Source organism: Trichomonas vaginalis, chromosome IV, assembly GCF_026262505.1.
Source record: "Trichomonas vaginalis G3 chromosome IV, whole genome shotgun sequence".
Lineage (NCBI taxonomy): Eukaryota > Parabasalia > Trichomonadida > Trichomonadidae > Trichomonas > Trichomonas vaginalis.
Window position 1 is genome coordinate 29,343,819 of NC_067206.1, and position 19,930 is coordinate 29,363,748.

A 19,930-nucleotide genomic window follows, 5' to 3' on the forward strand; every position below is an offset into this window, starting at 1 on the left:
GCAATCAGAATGTGGTTGCAAAACTTTGACCGACAAGAGTGTATTGTGCACTCTTGTCGGTCTGCATGTCTCATTCCGGGAGACATTGTCACTGCATGTCTCATTCCGGGAGACATTGTCACTGCATGTCTCCCAGAATGAGACAATCTTCCGCATTCATAACTTGAATGCGGAAGTTTGACCAACAAGAGTGCACAATACACTCTTGTCGATCTAAATGTATCTTACAATCAAAGACACTTTCATACAATCTTTTCGAAGTTAAAAAAAAATTTAATTATTTCTTTCTTTTGTTTATTAAATCGCCTTACTCACGTACTAATCTCTTTTAGAGACTCTATCGAGCTATCCCCACATATAAACCTGTGACAATAATACATATTTACTCTCTTCATATTCTGATCTCATGACACATTATCGCAAAAACTATAATTATACAACACATCTCATAAAGTCTCATTTTAGCCCTATCTAAGCGTTCAAAACCTATTTTCCACACGTAATCTGATTCTTCTGGCTCCGCTGATTCGATTTCTGCTGTCAGATCGTGAAAATATGCATCACATAAAGAGATAAATGCAAATTGCACAACTTAATATTTTCCTTAAAATTTCTCTTCAGGTTCCTTCCTAAATAAGCTCTTTTTTTGAAAATTCATTTTTTTCCAAAAATGTATGAATTCAAAAGTTCAGATTATATCTAGTCATTTTCCAACATTAATTTTGTGTTTTAGTTTTTGAGATATTCATTTTATTATACGTATTATTCAGAAAATTAAAAGAATTTGTGAGGGGGAACGGAGGAGATAATAAATATGTAAAGATGGATGAATAGACAATTTGAAAAAAAAGCAATAATTTTGAGTTGTGTTTATCTCTTTATGTGATGCATATTTTCACGATCTGACAGCAGAAATCGAATCAGCGGAGCCAGAAGAATCAGATTACGTGTGGAAAATAGGTTTTGAACGCTTAGATAGGGCTAAAATGAGACTTTATGAGATGTGTTGTATAATTATAGTTTTTGCGATAATGTGTCATGAGATCAGAATATGAAGAGAGTAAATATGTATTATTGTCACAGGTTTATATGTGGGGATAGCTCGATAGAGTCTCTAAAAGAGATTAGTACGTGAGTAAGGCGATTTAATAAACAAAAGAAAGAAATAATTAAATTTTTTTTTAACTTCGAAAAGATTGTATGAAAGTGTCTTTGATTGTAAGATACATTTAGATCGACAAGAGTGTATTGTGCACTCTTGTTGGTCAAACTTCCGCATTCATGTTATGAATGCGGAAGATTGTCTCATTCTGGGAGACATGCAGTGACAATGTCTCCCGGAATGAGACATGCAGACCGACAAGAGTGCACAATACACTCTTGTCGGTCAAAGTTTTGCAACCACATTCTGATTGCAGAAGATTGTCTCATTCTGGGAGACATGCAGTGACAATGTCTCCCGGAATGAGACATGCAGACCGACAAGAGTGCACAATACACTCTTGTCGGTCGAAGTTTTGCAATCGCGTTGTGATTGCAAAAGATTGTGCTATTCCTGCATATTTCCTACGAGCCTGCTTCATAAAATTGAATCCTTCTATCCAAATTAAATGCGATTTCGCTAATCTTTCATCTAAAATCACTAATCAGAAGCATATTGCAAGTTAACTTGAACCGGCATGTTCCTCCTATCCTGTCTTTCAGTTCTTTCTATCAGCCATGGTTCACAAGGAGGAGAGCTTTGCGCACAATCAGACATAAGATTGCGGCAGAGGAACCGGGAAGAGAGCAGCTTGAAGCGGTAAGATGTCCGAATGCTGTCTCCCAGGTGTATCTGGCAGGCAAAGTTCACAAGGAGGAGAGCTTTGCGCACAATCAAACAGAAGATTGCGGCAGAGGAACCGGGAAGAGAGCAGCTTGAAGCGGTAAGCTGTTTTCAAGTCTTTAGTTAACAAACTTTAACAAAAGACATCTAAAAAATTTGAAATAATTGCAAAATAATGCCGTCAGGTAATGCGCACCTAGGGGAGGTGTTTTGCAGGAGCTGGGTGTATCTTGGTGAGTACTCAGGAGGCCAAGAAGGGCACCCAAACCGACATTTTGCTGACGCATTGTGTAAGCAACCATTCTGACAACTGCTCAAACCGTCGGGACAAAATAATTTATGAAATTATAAGTCATCTTTCTAATACATATTTTTGGAAGGGCGTAAGATACGCCAACTTAAATAAAAAAAAAAAAAAAAAAAAAAAAAAGGTAGTGGGGCTTCCAGGGGCTGCGCCCCTTCTAGCCCCTAAAAAACCTAGAGGAGAACTAAAAAATTATATAGTAAGAAATTAAAGTTTTTATTCGATAAGAGCGACATCGCTATCGTTTTCTTCTTCCTCCTCCTCTTCTTCATAGTCAGTATCTGATGGCTCTTTGTCAGCCACATGACCAGCAACAAATATTGAGACAAATTGTTTCTTTGGCTTTGTTAGCAGGAACTTTTGATGGTCGTAGAACACGAATTCTACATTTTGAAAATGTTGTGCTGAGTATTCTGTGAAATGGGAAATTGGAATTGGTTCTCCCATGCCAAAACCAGCAATGGACGCGAACAAAACATCGTCTTCGACTCTTGCAGGTTTGTCAATTGCAACAGTAGTTATTATGTGGGGTTTTCCTTCACATCCTGCAAGAGATTGTACATGATAGATTGCTTTTTCTTCCCCCTCAGGAACTGAAAGTGTGAAATGGAATGAGAGTTCTCCATATTCATTTGCTTCTTCGTAATAGTTGTATGTTGTAGGATACACCAATTGAAATTTTCCTATTCTTGTTTCCCTCAGGTGTTGTCTATATTGCTTGGGAAAACATAAAATAAATTGCTCTATAGCTTGTGTTGCTATTAGATTGGTTGTAACTGGTAATTTTGAGGCGAAAAGGTCTACAAGAACACCGGGATTTTTTATGTCGTTTTCAATTGGTTTAACAGATTCTATGACTTTGTTAAACATTTCACTATAATCTGAGTTGTCTTCGACTCCCCAATTGTTAAGAAGTTTATACAACAATTTCAGTCTTTTCATGGCGTATTTTCTTTGAATGGATTCGGGTAGCGAGAGGTTACAGTCGTCGCTTTGTGTTTCGTTACTCGAATATTGTTCAAGAGAAATTAAATCTTGAAATTGTGCTCTTGTTAACATACTTGTAGAACTATGTGAAACTTGTTCTGGTGCTGGTTGTAAATCTGTTTCAGATGTTTCTGTTGTGTTTTGAGAAGAAGAAGAACTCAAATTGTTGGACAATTTGTCTTGAATTGTAGAACTATGTGAAACTTGTTCTGGTGCTGTTTGGACAACTGTATCTGTTGTGTTTTGAGAAGAAGAACTCAAATTGTTGGACAATTTGTTTGCAATTGTAGAACTATGTGAAACTTGTTCTGGTGCTGTTTGGACAACTGTATCTGTTGTGTTTTGAGAAGAAGAACTCAAATTGTTGGACAATTTGTTTGCAATTGTATGAGGAAGTTGCTTTGGTATTATAGGAGGTCGTAAGGGTTTTGAGAATGGTGAGACATAAGTTGTAGGAACTTTAACTGCAGAGGTAGTCGACGAATTGTTTGCAATTGTATGAGGAAGTTGCTTTGGTATTATAGGAGGTCGTAAGGGTTTTGAGAATGGTGAGACATAAGTTGTAGGAACTTTAACTGCAGAGGTAGTCGACGAATTGTTTGCAATTGTATGAGGAAGTTGCTTTGGTATTATAGGAGGTCGTAAGGGTTTTGAGAATGGTGAGACATAAGTTGTAGGAACTTTAACTGCAGAGGTAGTCGACGAATTGTTTGCGACATTTTTTCTTCCTTCCATTATGAAAAATGAACTGTTTTTTTCGGACTACTCATAGAAAAGTTTAAAATAAACCGTTTTCGTCAACGGTAACCCCCTCTATTTTTTTATTTTATTTAATAGTTACCGTTGGAAAACCGTTCCATCTCAAATATCGAATGAACTATAAACGTTTTTTGTTTTCTATATATACTTTTTTGTCAAACGGTAAAACTTTTTACACAACGGTTTTTGAGAGTCGTCGCCGTTGACTTTTTTGTAGAGCACTCAAAATAGTATAACTTTGTCCGGACAAGTAAGGGTCTATCGTCGCTACAGGAAAAGTTACAGGCGTTCCAAGGAAGTATACTTTGAGAAGCCTTTTCCCCTTATAGAATGAGATAGGACGGTTATTTTACAAAACTGACAACACTTTGACCGAGTAGTTTTTTGTGCTGAACAAAAAGTGTCATATAAACATCTGTCAAAAACCGTTTTTTACTTCACTTAAAATGCCACGTAAGCTACGTAAGAATATACGTAAGAGGAAGGAGCATTGAAACATCCAATAGTAAAACTGACACCACAACAACAGTTGCAACAACAAATTATGAATGACCCCACTATGTTGCAACAAATGTCAAGCAACCCTATGCTTTTAAACCGAGTTATGGTGCACAGAGTGGAGGTTTAAGAGCGGCACTTTTAGCGAAAATGGCAGGCTATGGTGGAGCTGCAGACGGAACAGCTTATAACCCTCAAAGTCAAATGAATTTGAGTTCACTCAAAAATCAAATAACAGATGTCAAAAAGTCAAACATAGACATACAGAAACAAATAAGTGAAAACGAAAAGAAACTAGAATATGACAGACACACAAAGAAACTCAATGAGTTAAACGTAGAGAAAAAGAAGAAAGAAGAACAACTGAAAGAACTAAGTACAGAGGAATATGCGAAAAAAGTGTCAGAAAAAGCAGCAGAAGTAGCAAAAATGGAACAAGATGTTATAAATTTGAAAAACCATACTACTCAATATAAAGTACTGAAAGATGAAGAAATAAAACAAAAAGCCCTGAAGACATATATGGATAGCGATGAGTATAAAAAAGAAGTTGAAGCAAATGTAAAGGCAGAAAAACTTTTACAGTTGCAAAACCAAACCGTACAGTATGAAAACTTAGCACAAGAAAGTAAAAATAACGACGCAGCCATGCAAAAGGCAATGAAAAGCGCAGAATATATAAAAGCTAATAATGACTGGTTAGATGCCCAAGCCAACGCTAAAGCAGCCCAACTTATAGGGTCAATAAGGACAAAAATACAAGCGGATGAAGACAGTTCAAATGAAGCTTTAATGAATGCTGACTTTAAGAACGCCTTCGAAGCTCTTCATAGTAAGGTGAAACTAGTGAACGACTTCTCATCTGGAAAGAAACTGAAGTCTGAAGGTTTCGACAACGAGTTAAGAGAAGTAGCACAAAATATGACGAAAATAACAGATGCAGCAACGAGACAGGCAGTTCAAAGTGCCTATGACGCCGTTAGAGCAACTGTTGTGGAAAGTCAAGAAAAAGAGTTACAACAGACCAAAACAGACCTAGTAAATGCTTTCTTAAAACGAAAAGTCAGGTAGGACATTATGCTGCAGATGGAACATATGTGCCAGCTGGTGAACTTATATACCAGCTGTGGAACTTATATACTAGCTAGTGGAACTTATATACCACCAAACCCTCCAAGAGAAGCACCTGCACCAGGACTACCTAAAACATTTACATCGTCACATGGACACAGACACAGCATGCACCAAAACCAACACAACAACCAACAGTTCAAAACACTGCACCACAACCAACAGTTCAAAACACTGCACCACAACCAACAGTTCAAAATCCAGCACCACAACCAACAGTTCAAAACACTGCACCACAACCAACAGTTCAAAACACTGCACACAACAACCACAAACAGAGCAAGGACATAAAAGAAGTAAGAGAACAAGGAAACCAAGAATTCTTAAAAATGCTTAAGGAAAAGACTATGGTTACCCAGATACTCTTGACTTTAGTGACAGATATAAAAGAAGCTATTAGAAAGTTCAAGGAAGGAAATACTGACCCGAAACCTATTTAGCTTTATGGTTCAGCACCAAATGGGATATAATTTCAAACCTGGAAAATACAAGCTCGCTAAGGGATATGATTTAATAGCATATCATCCAAATGACATGACTGAATTTACTCCGAGATATTTGGTGTCAGAGATAAATGATAATTCAACTATCTTCATGAAACGCGTAAAAAATAGAGACGGAACGAAAGAAGAAAGGGTTATGAATGCGGATGGCTTAAATAGGGAACTTGTTAAAAACGGTCTCGGAATATATGAAATGCCAGCAGATGAGGTACAAGAAACTCACAGGAAGAAGTTCAGATACAACCAGACATGGAAGAAATAGTTCAGCAACAACAGCTAGAAGAGCCTGAAGGAAACGAACAAGTCCCTCCTTTGGAAACTAACTTCACAGAACTAGATGAAGATTTGGAACAGCCGAAAAAATCTTGACCCTCAACAAGAGTATGCGGAGAATATGGAATCTTTCCAAGAGTCTAAGAAAAATTCAGCTGACATAGTAGAAGAATATCGAAAAATGTTCGCCGACATACAAAAGACTCCAACATCAGATGAAAATATTCAGCATAGAATGGAAGAACTGAAAGAAAGTGTACGCAAATACAACAATCCTTTTTACTTACGACCATATACGTTCAATCTTTGGCTGAACTCGGTGAAAATAAAAGGTTAAATTTCAACAAAACATATAGAAATGAAACATTGTTTAAAGTTCATTCAGAACCTAACCAATATGGAAACAAACCTACTTTTGTTTCTGCAGACTATGGAACTACAATGAGATGGGGTCATAAAGCTAATCCGGATAGGTGGTTCATAAACTTACAACCACAATTCCAAGAAGTTGTAGACGCAATGGAAGTGAATGGTGAACCAGATATAGCTGGTATTTTCAGCGCGGCTTTAATGCCATTGAAAGATATGAAAGATGCAGATATTTTTGGACCAGTATGAAATGAACATGGCTGATGGAAATATAACACCTGACGTTCTAAAACATTTATCTCAAAGAACTACACAGAACCATAGAGATGGTATATTTGGTGAAGAGTTTAGAAAGAAAGTTAGGGAGATAGAAGGAGAGAACCTATTGTACATGACCTTGCAAACGAAAGTTTGCAAAATGTCATAAAAACTTACTTTGCAGACAATGAACGAGAAGGGATGAATATTTAAGAAAACTCAAATGGACAGTACCAAATGAAATGTTAGTATTGAAAAACATGTTCCTTGACAAAATAAAACCAACTACAGAAATAAATGACGCAAGACTGAAACATTGGGTAAAAGCTTTCCCATTCACAAAAGATATTATTGGTAACATGGAAAGAAAACCAGAATGGCTACAAAAACATATATTTGGAAACGAGCTTATTCCATATGGACAAGCTCTGTTTGAAGAGCTTGAACCGGAAACTCAGGAAAGAGTCATGCAAACAATACGCGAAGACTCAAATACAAACTATGACAAAATCTTTCTAGGATATAGGTTACCTGAGATGGGCGACCAGAGCCCAAAGGCAAAAAGGACATGGAAATTTACAACATACTAGGTGAACATGAGGCAAAGATGCAACAACTTGAAGCAGAGGGCAAGTTACCAAAAGCGACACCAAAGAAGAGAAGAGTAGAACAAAGTGAAAGTAGTGAAGAAGTAACTTCATCTAGTGAAAGTAGTGGCAATGAAGGAAAAAGAAGAGTTAAAAACTCAGTCAGGAAGAAAGTAAAGCTTGGTCGAGTGGGTTCTATTATGATATAAATCCAACTATTCTATATTTTTACCCATATGAAATGTACGCCGCTCAGAATATAACGCCAACAGTTTTGGATGCCATGAACGGAAATGTTTCCGAATGGTATAACGAATGCGACAATGCCATTAGAAGGTCAGAAATAGTTCCTGGAACTTACGAATATACAACTGCTGTTTCTTATGGAAACGTAGGTGAGTTTGGAGAAGGTTCTTCAACAACAGTAGATATTGCTTGCGACAGGTTTCATATTATTTCTATTGACAACTCATTCTTATACGTGGAACAAGACATTGAAATAAAACCTTCTGCCAAGTTGTCTGACAAGAAAGGTTGCAATGGAATTTTCTATGTCGGATACCAATATGCTCCAGAAGTTTTCATGGGATATAAGATATATTCTAACTCTGACTTAGTTCAAACAGTAACATGGGCAAACTATGAATGGTTCGCTTTGAGAAACTCAGTACAACCACAAGCTAGAGAACAAACAGACCAGTATGCAAATATTGAGAAAATAAGAAGACTTGACCCTAACGTTCCAGGAGTTTATGTTAACCTTTCTGGTTCAGATGGAACTGCTGCCACTAAAGTAAAACTGAAACTTAGAGTTCCTTTGTCATCTTTCCTCATCTTCAGGTTTTTAAGATACTTGCCAAACTGGGCAGGAAAAATTTCTATCGAACTTACTCCAAGCAAAAATAACTTAGTCATTGCACCAACACAAGACCCATTCAGCATTACTGTAGCTGGAACTGGTGGAGCCAAGTTCTGTGACTTTTGCAAAGACAAAGTTGACTTAGACTTTGGTTTCTCAAACTTCAACAATGAAGTAAACTATTATTTCAATGCTGCTGGAACTGCTTGGGACCCAGTTAAGTTTACATGCGAAAAGTTTGAATGCAAGAGAATAGAAAGCAGACTTGCAGTCTATATGTTGGACCCAGATATTTCAAATGCTTTAGCTGCCAAATATATTGCAGTTCCACTTATGTTCCCTATACACCAAATATCTGTCAAAGACTTTGCAGGTGAAGTTGGAAACCAAAGTGCTGACCCAGGTGCAAGAACAGATATTGCTTTAACAACTGCAATGAAACATGCAGATACTATGTTTGTACTGTTCAGACGAACTATAAATGACTATTCTTGTTTCTACAACCCCGGTATTAAATATCATATAAACATAGATGGCAAATATTATCCAAGAGAAGAATATTCTACAGTTGAGGATATGAGGTCATACAACTTGACATTAGATGCTATGAACTTTAACAACAACTTCACAACAACCATTAACCCTGAAATGCAAAGTTCTATTATGCCATATGTGAAAGTATGGACTCATACAGGAGGTCAAAAAACTCAATATACAAATGGAGACCGTTCAAACTTTTGGCTTGGCATTCCATTTGCTGACTCAGAAGACTTTATGGGTGGTATTTCAACTGTTGGTACTGTACAAATACAATATACTGGTGACAGAGACGGTCCAGATGAATGAGAGCAAAGAAGTTTACAAAACCAATAGCACTTTTCACGGAAGATGCTCTTTTGAAGATTCGTTCGATGAAACCTGCTGGGGCTCCTCAGATTGGCATAACGACAGCTTCCATCGAGCAGATTTTGGCAGCAGGTCAGTAAGTTGTTCTTGAACTGACTTCTCTCCGTCAAATATTGACAGTACGCCAGTTTTGACATAATATTGTAAGATAAACTTACCTTTAGAAATATCTGTAAGTTTTGTTGTTATATTTTTGTCAACGTCAAGAACTTTCACCATTTCAGTTATACCAACTTTCTTTGCTTTATGAAATATTTTGGTTCAGCAAATATGCTATTCTATAACATTTACCATTGTTTGTGTAAAGAACTATTCTGTCAATGTATTTGTATTGTTTGTGTGTGTAAACTTTGTTTGCTTCAATTCGAAGAGATACTCGAATACGTCCATCTTTTTATTCTAAGTAAAATGTCATTTCCGAAAAATAGAAGCGTAAGTGTTTCAAAAGGTTTAATGGCGGTGGCAGATGTGAAGTTAAATTCACCAACTCAAACAAACAGTCAAAGTGTTATTGTCAATGTCAAAGACAGAGATGTTGAAGTGGGGAAACCATACGAAGACGAAGATGGTATAACAATTGTTCCTGTAAAAGAACAACCAACATATCCTGAAGTTAGCAGAGACTTAAGTTCTGTTGCAGATATTCGAAACGACTACCAACAACTGAAAGACAAACTTCAAACTCAGGAGAAGATTTGTCAAGCTTTAGGTATAATGTTAACTTCGAACTTGGTCGAACACAACCCTGTAAAAGTGAACTCATATGTCATTGCACCTCATGAAGTTTTGAAAGAACTATTGAAACTTTTGACAGAGGCAGACGATATAAACATCAAAGAAATAGAACCCGACATTAGTTGCTGTGGTGTTTCATATAATGTCATTGACAAGATATACGTTATGAAAGGAGGTGAAACGTTGAACTTAAAGTATAGTTTCCCAGACGTCATAAAAATATTTGACGACCACAACATTTCATTAAAATTTATTTGCTAAGTAAATGGCAGAAGATATAATGGTTTATACTATTACGACTAAAAACCCTGAGTCATATAATTCTATAACAACAAACTTACAAAGTCCTCAAGGACGGTATTGTAAACTAACTTAAACACAATGACGACTAAAGCCTGTTTTGCTCTTTTGACACCAGAAGACTTTATTGTTGTGAATGGTAAAAAATACTCCTTTGAAGATACTTACTCAGATATACCACCAACAGGTTTTGTTGACTTATTTAATACTTTAAGTACGGGTGTAACATGTGCTGCAACTAGAGCAGGTTTCATTATGTTTGGATGTCCGACTGAGTTTACTATAAACGATATGAGCTATAATACAAAACTTATTTCTGGTTTTTACTACCAACAGTTTCCTATAACAGGAAAAGGTGTCATACAAGGAATGTCTATTCCATTGACATTAAGCACACCAATCTTATATATTGTTTCAAACTTAGGTTCAAAGTGTTATTCGAATGTCGACAGAAACTATTATGACCAAAAGATACTTATGCGTATAAACAATACTTTCTCTGCTGGTTTGCCTATTGTTCATTCGAATGCAGAATTTTCAACCTTAGTGAACTCAAACACTTTGGCAAGTATAACGTTGACATTAGTTGACGCAAACTTTGTTCCTGTAAAACTTTTATGTCCTATGTATTTGTCAATGACGGCAGAAAGTTTCGAATTGGAAGATGCAACTGGTGAAAGTATTGTATTACAAGAACAACTTCAACAACAAATAGCTCAAGAACAACAAATGCAACAACAAAGTCAAGAATAAAAAAAAATATTTTTTTTATTTTTATAAAAATGTACAGAATAGATGTTTCAGATTTTTATGACTTCCAAGCATTCAGAAATATGTGTCCATTTAGAGACTATAACAAAGCAGTCGAGAATTTGAAACGTTTAGTCATTTATGTCGACTCTGCCCCAGAATGTTATGTCATGAAAGAATGGGATGTAGTCTTTAACAAACCTAAAGCGACAATAGTTTCAGAACAAGAATGTAGACAGAAACTTAAGAAAATAAAAGTTGTACAAGTTGGAATGAAGATGTTAGATGCTTGGGATATCTTATTGTCAAAGTTAGAAGATTTTTCAGTTCGAGGTATAAAGTTTTATACACCTTCTCCAAACTTCTATTCTATCTTCACTGGATATAAATATGAACAAGTAGAATGGAAAGAAAATATTATAGAAGCTTGGTTAGACCATGTCAAAGAAATTATATGCAATGGAAACGAAAGAGTCTATGAGTATATCTTATGTTGGTTTGCAAATATCTTACAACATCCAAGTGCTAAAAATGAAACTGCTCTCATTATAATTGGAAAACAAGGAACTGGTAAGAATACTTTCTTTACAGATATTTTGTGCAAACTGTTAGAAGGTTTTCGAATCCGAATATGACAAACTTAGAAAAACATCTGTGGCAAGTTTAACTCCTCAAATAGAGAATATGAAACTTATAGTTTGCAATGAACTTCAAAGTATAGATACACACAAAAGTTTTGAACTCAGATGCTTTGAAGAGTCTTATAAGACAAAGTTGGAGTTGTTGAAAGAAAAGTATAAAGACCAAAGAGTTTGTGAAAATGTTGCAAAACTTCATTATGGTTTCAAACAATGCTGTTCCGATGAAGTTAGAAAGTTCTGACAGAAGATATGTAGTTGTCAGAACGTCAGATTCTCATATGCAAGATACAGAATATTTTGACGACTTAGCAGAAACTTTGACATCTGACTTTTACAACCACTTGTTTCTCATATTTTATGACATTAGATATTTAAGTTCAATCCAAGACAAATTCCACATACCGAAGAGAGACAAACATTGTTAGAAGCAAACAAGAGTGTATATGAACTGTTCATAGATGAAACTGACTTTGAGTGTTTAGATGAAAGGTCATTGTACGATTCGTATAAACAATATTGTCAAGAATATGGTTATATGACAGCGTCTAAACGAACATTCTTGGCAAATGTCAAAAGTCTTTTAGACGTACAGAATGGTGTATATACAAAGAAAAATTTTTATGAGTAAATTTTAAAAAAAAAATATTTTTTTATCCGATAGAAAAGATGGCAAAATTCATCTCAGTAAACAAGTACATGTCAGGACTTAAAGAAGAACTAGACCCATTCACATATTTGAATGTTTACTTCTACCATTTTGAAAAGTCTTCATTCAGCAAAGTTTGGAACATCGAACCAGTTAAGTTTGCTATTGTGACTAAAAATGGTGCGAAATTTGAAGACTTAGACATAGAAGGTTTGTTAGCAGTCAAAGAAAGTTTTGACAGAAGGTTTTCAAACCTTAAAGAAGGCAAAGCATACAAACTTGTTATACCTTATGAACCAAAGAAGACAGACGACTATGAATATTATGAGTCTAAAGTTGTAGAAGTTCAAGGTAAATTGGGTAAAAAGATTTTAGAGTCTAAGCCAGTGTTTGCTCCTAAAGAGGAAGAGAACATTGACATTGACCCAGAAATGTTCTAAAAATAAAATTTTATTTTTACATGTCAAATTTCTTTTTCTCTGGAACTGGTTCAGGTTCTTTCTTCTCTTCTTCTACTTTTTTCTCTTTCTTTTCTTTCTTCTTCTTCTTCTCTGGTGGAGATATGTCAAATTTCTCAGAACCATATCTATGTAAAAGTTCTTTGTCCTTTAATAGCTCATCTATTCTGTTTTCTATTTCATCTTCAAGAACAGCGCATGTGTCTTCTTTGCATTCTAAGAACTTTTGTTGGACTTCATCTTTCCAATCGGCGTCATCTCTGTCAACAAGTCTGTCATTGACAAATTTTAAGACTGCTCTTTGTAATGTTTTATGGTTCTTGTCATATTCCCAGAAACAGAAACTTTAGAACAAATTCACCTTTCTTGTTTACACTATGTAAGATTTTATGGTCGACAGATGTTTTGCTGTCGAAAAGCTTGTCTCGAATATAGATAGCAAAATCGCTAGACATTTTCTAAAAGATAAAAATTTTAATTTTTCTAAAAATATGTTAGAAAAAAAGTTTGCTGACATTGACAAAAAATTTGAGAATGTTTTAAACAAGAACAAGAGAAAGTTAGAAAATGCTCAGATAAAACCTATACATGACAAGTTCTTATTTGCTCAGAATGGTATAACAGGTCTAATTGCACCACCTGGGTCGGGTAAGACTTTCACTTATCTTAAAATGGCTGCACAACAACAAGAACTAGATGAGAGAACCCATTCTATGAGTTAGTTGTCATTTGTAGTACTTCTGGTCAATTTGACCAAACCGTCAATTCGTTCAAAGATATTATAAAGAAGTCTAAGTTAGTATGTATAAAAGACTCTGAGTTGTTAGATTGGATAAAGAAGTACCAAAGAAGGGTTTTGAAGTACAATGCTATAAATGAGTATATAAATTCGAAGTTTAAAGACCCAAATGAGGAAATGCAGAGAATATTAGACAAACACCACTTCAGAAACAAACAGAAAGAGATAGAATACATTTCGAAGAAATTGCAATCTTACGATTGGAAGACTTACCCTCATAGGTGTCTTCTTATTTTAGACGACTTTGCATCTCATCCTTTGTTAAAGAATAGAGAACAAGATATGTGTCGAATTCTTAAGAAGCTCAGACACTTTAACATCTCAGTTGTCATTTGTGTACAGACAGCAAAGAGTTTAAGTAAGGATGTTAAAAGAATACTTACTGACATTGTACTTTTCCCCGGATTGTCCGAAGACGATTTCATGGAACTTATGAAAGAGTCCATGGCAGGTAAGTTTGACAGACATGAACTCTGGGAGAAGTACAAAGTCATACAAGACCCTCATACTTCTTTCAGAATTCATATCTACGCGAACAAAGTTCAAATTGTAAAAAGTCAAGCTTGAAAAATAAAGAGTTCATTTACTCTGCTTGTTTGAAGTTGTCAAAATACTCTGTTATTTTTTCCTTTAACAATGGCAAATCTTCTTTGAAGGTAAGTATTGTACAACCTTTCATATCATAGTGTGTTTGAGGTAACGTATCTTGAACTATTTGTTTCACATCTTCATTTGGGGTCATTGAAATCGGTAAGTTTTCACGATAGAACCAATTTCTGTCAGATTTGTAAATCTTAGCAAGGTCGTAAAAGCTTTTGTTGTTTCTTCTGACTAAATGCAACATAACCATATCTTTATCTTCTTCATTTTCCATCTCTTCAGTATAAATCATATACTTATAGTTCTTTTCCTTTCCTTTTGGTACCGAACGTGGTATTCTTTTCTGAATGTTTTTGTCTTTTGCTTCAAGCTTGTTCTCTAGCTCTTCACGTTCTTGTCTATGAATTTCGTCAAGAAGTCTGTAAACATGCCATGCATAACGAGGCGAAGCCCACATTGCAACAGCATTTACAAGAAGTCTATGTACATAATATCCTCTCAAACCGTTTGGCAATTTTTCACGATTTTCATAGAGTTTTGGCGACTGGGGTTTTTCTCCCACTCGAGTTTTTGCGACTACGGGATTTCTCGTAGTCGAATTTTCAGCTTCATTTAATAGTTCAATAGTGCTTTGGTTCCTAAACCAGTCTTTAGGAAGCTTAGTATCTGGAGCAAAACATGCTGTCAAAATACTTTGCATTTGGTACATATCGTCTTTGACTGAACGAATGAGACGGAGTTGTTTGTTAAACTGTATGTACTCATATTCTTCATTTATAGCTTCATGGACTATAACTGTTGTTGTGTTCTCTGTTGTTGACATATCTGTCTTTATATTCCGGATAAAAAAATAAATAAAAATAAAACTAACCTTATTTTTTCTATCTTAAGGAAATTCATGATTTTTGTGTTGAATTCAATAAAAATATAATTTAGGTGAAGAGGTGAGATTTCACCTGTTTTTTCACCTGTTTTTTCACCTCATTTCTACCCCAGTTATTTTATAAACGTTTCACATGGTAAACGTTATTTTTGTCTTTTGCCAGCAAGGGTACTTCTTCTCTTCCAATGGTTCGGCAGAACTATACTCACTCATGAGAAATGCCAAAACGGTTTAATAGAAAAAGTGTCATTTTTTCATGTCCGAAGACTCGAAGGTGCAACACTTCCAAAATACCGACGAACTCAGAAGAGCAGCATGGCAGTATCTTCTTGACAACTTTTTTGAGTTCTCCAGGTACACCTTGGAAAATGCTGAAGAACTCCGACACAGAGAATTTGGAGAAATTGCACTCCAATACTACCTTGACAAACAAAGGGTAAACAAAGGGTAAAATAAGACTAAAAACTTAACGTTTAAAAAGTGACATTTTTAATGAGCTCCGAGTCACCGAGAAAACTTGGTCAGATGTTAGCAGCTTACTTCCCTGAGGAGGATGGAAGCGTTACATACGTAAGGTTCAAAAACAACGAACCTGGAATTGCGTACAAAATTCGCAATTACATGACCATGGAAGAGTACGAAAGGTTCCTACAAGAGAAACCAGCTCTAAACAACTCAGAAAAGAAAGAATAAAAAGTTTAACTCGTAATTGTTTATTTTTTTTACTTGTAAGGGCAAGCTGCAAGTATGAAGTCGACTATCTCAGTCTTTGTTTTGACGAGCTGGACGGCTCTTGCGAGTACGTCTGTTTTGCGGTCTCCAGCTGGTGTCTGACCTTCGTAATTGCGCATGTTCTTGAGAGCTCCAACTGTAAATGGTTGTAGGATGAAGAGTCTCTCAGACTGCTTGAGGTAGTCGTCTCTGTCTTTGACCGAATCTGTGGTACGAGTCGAATCGGTCGATTTGAGGGAAGATACTGAAAGCCTGTCGTCTTCCATTGGGGTAGTAGCATACTCTTTGCGTAAGCGGTTCAGACCTTCTTCGAACTCTTGGTCTCTCTTCGATTTGGATTGAGATTGGAATTGCTGGGGTGGAGCTTGCTGGAACATCCAAGGGTTGGGGAAGTAAGGCATAGGCTGAGGAGGGTAGTTCGGGAAGCCTTGTGGTGGGTAGTAACCTTGAGGTGGAAATTGGTAGTAAATCGGAGGTACTTGCTGGAACTGAGGTTGCTGAGGAGACTGTTGTGGTTCTGCAGCTTTCGGTTCCTCTGGTTTGGGAATGGACTCGGTTGGTGGTACGTGGGACATTCGTTTGTGTCCTGTCGGATGGAAAATATTTTCCTGTCGGAAGGAAGAACTTTTTCTGTTGGAAGGAAGAACTTTTCCTGTCGGAAGGAAGAACTTTTTCTGTTGGAAGAAAAAACTTTTTCTGAAGTTCGACCAAAAAGTTCTCAATTTTCGAAAATTTGAATGGTTTACGGACGGACAACTGGAAGAGTTCTTCCTGTCGGAAGGAAAAATTTTTCCCTTTGTCCGGAAAATTTTTTCCAGTTGTCGGGAAAATATTTTCCTGTCGGATGGAAGGACTCGGAATGCCAGAAGGATTTGACGAGGCAATTTACCTTATAGAGATAAATGAAGTTGTTAAGCAGTACTTGCGCAGGGTAATGAAGCCCAAGGTCAAGTTCACCACTATTTCTGGAAGGTCTACACTTCAGCTCGAGACTTCGACTGGAATTCCAATTCAAATACCAGACGGGACAGCCTACGATGGCATAAAGGACGCCAAAAGAGAAACTCTTGTTAAGTTCCTAAACAAACGTCCTTGGATAAAAATACCAAACAAGGAGAACCCCCTACCCCATATGAAATTGGCAATTCAGTCTCTCCTTCACTTCTCGGGTCAGCCGTTCTACATAACCTGTGAAGGCGACATCCAACCAGTTCAGTCAACCTTAACGTTTTGAGTAAAAACATTTTTTTCATTTTTTGAATGAAGCAAGTTAAATTCGTCCCACACCAATCTCAATGGACCGATGAAGAGTTTCAAGCTATGGTTGAAGGCGTTGAGAACGACATAGACGGCGAACTTGAAGGAGCTCAAATCACAATTGCAACCAAAATTGCAGGAGTCAAGGAACAGATAGCTCCACTTAAAGCTACCAAAGCTACTCTTGACCTCATGGATAGTTACCGTTTAGATGTCAAGAGTGGAATAAGACAATTAAAATTAAAACTTCTAAACTACGAAGCTATACTCCAAAAGTTAGCAGAAATGAGAAGACTTTACCAGAGCTACTTACATGTAAGGGACTTACCTTCAAGCAGTCCGACCAAAGATGAATTTTCTGACATTGTCCCAATTTTGTCCGAAAGTCAGCTCAGATGTTTTGAACTGCTCCCAACATATCCAGAATATGAACGTTTGCCTGAACTCTTCCGCAATCTCAAAAAACGTTTTTTGGTTCTCATGTTCCAAACTTTTATCGGAAGAGACAACAAACGTTCAGAAGAAGAACAAGATATTATTTTAAACTTGTTGTATGACATAACTGTCATAACAAGCTTTTTGAAGTAAAACCGCCATTCTCAAACCACTTCATTTTTCGATGTCCGAACAAGCACCGAAGCCGAACACAATAGCAGATGTCCTTTCAAGGTTGCCAGACAAGCGCCCAGTTCAAATTCAAATTGCCCAATTGAAAGCTCATCTGACAAACACCATTAAGACTCTCCAAAGTAGTCTTATGACAGAGATGACCAATCTCAAAGCCGATGTCCTCATGAACCAAGCTTCCAATGAGAAATGCCTGAACGATTTCACGGAAACCTTGCGCAATTACGAGAGAGAAAACCGAGACCTTGCCAGACTCATCTACCGTTTCTTCGAAGAGATAGACGCCATCTGGAAGGTACTCGGAAAGGACAGAACATGCAACACCGTACTTCGTGAACACAGAATTGCCGAAGGTATTATCAAAGAAGAGGAAGAAGAGGAAGAAGAGGAAGAAGAAGAAGAGAAACACGAAGAAAAGGAAGTTTGGGCAACCCTTGTTGCCGATGACGCTTACGAAATTTCCCAACCCTACCCATACCAAATCCGCAACAAGGAGACAGGCAAGGTTCTTACCCCAGTCCTCAACAACTTGGGACACTTGAACCTTAACCTTCGGAATCACGGTTCAATCTCCATGGGCAAGCTTGTCGCAATTCAATGGGTTCCAAATCCAGGCAAGAAGTCGAGGGTCAGACACATTGACGGTGACAAGCTCAACAACCGTAAGGAGAACCTCGAGTGGTTCTAAGAGTAAAAAATTTTATTTTAGGGGGAAACCCCAAGTAAATTTAGGTGTTTATTTGGATAAGTATGTTAAATTAAGGGTAATTTGCAAAATTAGTTCCCGACCTTTGAATTGGGCTCTTTCGTTATCCCAGTTGCGTAGGAGGTCGTCCCAGAGGAGTTGGTAGAATTGCCAATCCAAGGACGATTTGTCCTCCCAGGCATTGAGGATGTACTGCTCGTAGAGTTTCATGACCTCTGCCTTGCACCAGACACCCTCTCCCTTGGAACGTAAGGCTTCTTCGAAGTGCTCGAATGCGATTGGCTGCGTGACCATCCGAAATGACACTTTTTGTCCGTTTGGTCAATGTTTGTGTCTCGTGCCATAGTCGACGAAAATACAGACAAACAGGTTATATATGAGTTTGAGACCAAGAATGGTGTAACTCGACCTGTCCGATTCAAAGACTCCGAGGGCGACCATGAAATTAAACGGAAATTAGCTAGGAAGGAATATAAAATGGACTGGTTGCCACCACCTCCACCTCCACCACCTTTACCTGTTCCTCAAGTAAATAAGCCTTTCCCGTTCCCAAGAATTCCCACATTTTAATTCAAATTCGAATAAAAATTTTTTACTTCATGCAATGTTTTATTTCTGTGCCGTCTTCAAGTATGCCCCAGTACTTACGCTTGGAGAGGACATGAACTTCGGAAAATACCTTATCTAGCAAACAGCCCATCTTTTCACCGACCATCCCATTTCAATGAGTTTGTTGTACCCTTCTTCGTTCGTCATGAGTGCGTCAATGTTCTCATAGTAAACCTTCACTTTGGATTTGACTTCGGAGAAGAATTTGTTGTAGTTGTCAAGGACTGCCTTTGCGAACTGAGGGTAAGACCAATGTTCGACAATAGGTTTTAATGTGGTTACTAAGCCACTTTGACCTTGAGTGAATTCGTACTTCAAAACAAAAGGAGAAAACCTTTCAACAAAGTTGTCGACCTTCTCATAATGTTTACTCTTCATCTCTTGAGGTTTCTTAATGGAATATCCCCATGTCGAATTCATAAGCAATTTGAGTGTCATTGCAAGTTTGGGGTTTGAAGCTTTCCTAATATCATACAGTTGTTGTATGACTTTTCCAACTGTATAGTTCCTTCCCGGGAACTCACCATCTTCGTTTGGAATTCCAGTCGGAATATATTGGACAAACCTCATGTATGCAGCGTTAAGGTCGACATAGTATATCTTTTCATCTGAGTCGAACTTGTCGCAACCAATTGGTCCAGTTTGTGGAAATTCAAGTGAGTCTCTTATCTTCTGAGAAACTTCTCCTGTTATCTCATAAACATCGTCGAAGCAACCTGTTTCATATAAAACCTTCTGACCTAACTCAGATGCTCTCCAATACAATTTGACGTCAATTGGATGTCTCAATGGAAGTTTGTTTATAGCATCTTGAAGTTCTTGCAACCTCATTGGAAGTTCTTCTGGTTCAGGTTGGTATCCGAACAATCCAACTCCTTTTGGAATTGTGTACTTCTTTTGTACTAGAACTTTGTCTGGAACAACTTTT

At 37.0% G+C, this 19,930-nt stretch overlaps 11 protein-coding genes and 6 pseudogenes across 17 annotated transcripts, besides 1 other annotated feature; 11 read left to right on the forward strand and 6 right to left on the reverse strand.

The window, feature by feature from the left end:
* Positions 1–2,345: 2,345 nt before the first annotated feature.
* TVAGG3_0189880 (attachment subunit-related family) lies at positions 2,346–3,290 on the reverse strand (the record flags this gene model as incomplete). Its single annotated transcript, XM_051225927.1, has 1 exon — positions 2,346–3,290. The coding sequence occupies one exon, from the start codon at positions 3,288–3,290 to the stop codon at positions 2,346–2,348; it is 945 nt and encodes a 314-aa protein (XP_051110913.1).
* A 1,233-nt stretch (positions 3,291–4,523) lies between these two features.
* TVAGG3_0189890 lies at positions 4,524–5,502 on the forward strand (annotated as a pseudogene). The gene has a single exon. A coding segment is annotated over exon 1 (979 nt).
* Positions 5,503–6,664: 1,162 nt separating this feature from the next.
* Positions 6,665–19,930: part of a mobile genetic element that runs on past the window's edge.
* Positions 7,736–8,019, forward strand: TVAGG3_0189910 (uncharacterized protein; the record flags this gene model as incomplete). The annotated part of the gene is made up of 1 exon (XM_051225928.1): positions 7,736–8,019. A coding segment is annotated over one exon (284 nt), but the record flags the coding sequence as incomplete, so codon positions are not given.
* On the forward strand, positions 8,078–9,080 carry TVAGG3_0189920 (protein of unknown function, DUF4106 family; the record flags this gene model as incomplete). Its single annotated transcript, XM_051225929.1, has 1 exon — positions 8,078–9,080. A coding segment is annotated over one exon (1,003 nt), but the record flags the coding sequence as incomplete, so codon positions are not given.
* On the forward strand, positions 10,260–11,047 carry TVAGG3_0189930 (annotated as a pseudogene). Its single transcript has one exon. A coding segment is annotated over exon 1 (788 nt).
* Positions 11,077–11,525, forward strand: TVAGG3_0189940 (uncharacterized protein; the record flags this gene model as incomplete). Its single annotated transcript, XM_051225930.1, has 1 exon — positions 11,077–11,525. A coding segment is annotated over one exon (449 nt), but the record flags the coding sequence as incomplete, so codon positions are not given.
* On the forward strand, positions 12,352–12,771 carry TVAGG3_0189950 (protein of unknown function, DUF4108 family; the record flags this gene model as incomplete). The annotated part of the gene is made up of 1 exon (XM_051225931.1): positions 12,352–12,771. One exon carries the CDS (start codon positions 12,352–12,354, stop codon positions 12,769–12,771), a length of 420 nt encoding a protein of 139 aa, XP_051110917.1.
* TVAGG3_0189960 lies at positions 12,788–13,244 on the reverse strand (annotated as a pseudogene). Its single transcript has one exon. A coding segment is annotated over exon 1 (457 nt).
* On the forward strand, positions 13,281–14,155 carry TVAGG3_0189970 (annotated as a pseudogene). Its single transcript has one exon. A coding segment is annotated over exon 1 (875 nt).
* On the reverse strand, positions 14,172–15,011 carry TVAGG3_0189980 (KilA, N-terminal/APSES-type HTH, DNA-binding family; the record flags this gene model as incomplete). Its single annotated transcript, XM_001280940.1, has 1 exon — positions 14,172–15,011. The coding sequence occupies one exon, from the start codon at positions 15,009–15,011 to the stop codon at positions 14,172–14,174; it is 840 nt and encodes a 279-aa protein (XP_001280941.1).
* TVAGG3_0189990 (uncharacterized protein) lies at positions 15,564–15,764 on the forward strand (the record flags this gene model as incomplete). The annotated part of the gene is made up of 1 exon (XM_051225932.1): positions 15,564–15,764. One exon carries the CDS (start codon positions 15,564–15,566, stop codon positions 15,762–15,764), a length of 201 nt encoding a protein of 66 aa, XP_051110918.1.
* Positions 15,794–15,901, reverse strand: TVAGG3_0190000 (uncharacterized protein; the record flags this gene model as incomplete). Its single annotated transcript, XM_001291851.1, has 1 exon — positions 15,794–15,901. A coding segment is annotated over one exon (108 nt), but the record flags the coding sequence as incomplete, so codon positions are not given.
* On the reverse strand, positions 16,077–16,350 carry TVAGG3_0190010 (annotated as a pseudogene). Its single transcript has one exon. A coding segment is annotated over exon 1 (274 nt).
* Positions 16,648–17,037, forward strand: TVAGG3_0190020 (uncharacterized protein; the record flags this gene model as incomplete). The annotated part of the gene is made up of 1 exon (XM_051225933.1): positions 16,648–17,037. One exon carries the CDS (start codon positions 16,648–16,650, stop codon positions 17,035–17,037), a length of 390 nt encoding a protein of 129 aa, XP_051110919.1.
* Positions 17,064–17,648, forward strand: TVAGG3_0190030 (uncharacterized protein; the record flags this gene model as incomplete). The annotated part of the gene is made up of 1 exon (XM_051225934.1): positions 17,064–17,648. The coding sequence occupies one exon, from the start codon at positions 17,064–17,066 to the stop codon at positions 17,646–17,648; it is 585 nt and encodes a 194-aa protein (XP_051110920.1).
* TVAGG3_0190040 (uncharacterized protein) lies at positions 18,424–18,687 on the reverse strand (the record flags this gene model as incomplete). The annotated part of the gene is made up of 1 exon (XM_051225935.1): positions 18,424–18,687. The coding sequence occupies one exon, from the start codon at positions 18,685–18,687 to the stop codon at positions 18,424–18,426; it is 264 nt and encodes an 87-aa protein (XP_051110921.1).
* On the forward strand, positions 18,718–18,978 carry TVAGG3_0190050 (annotated as a pseudogene). The gene has a single exon. A coding segment is annotated over exon 1 (261 nt).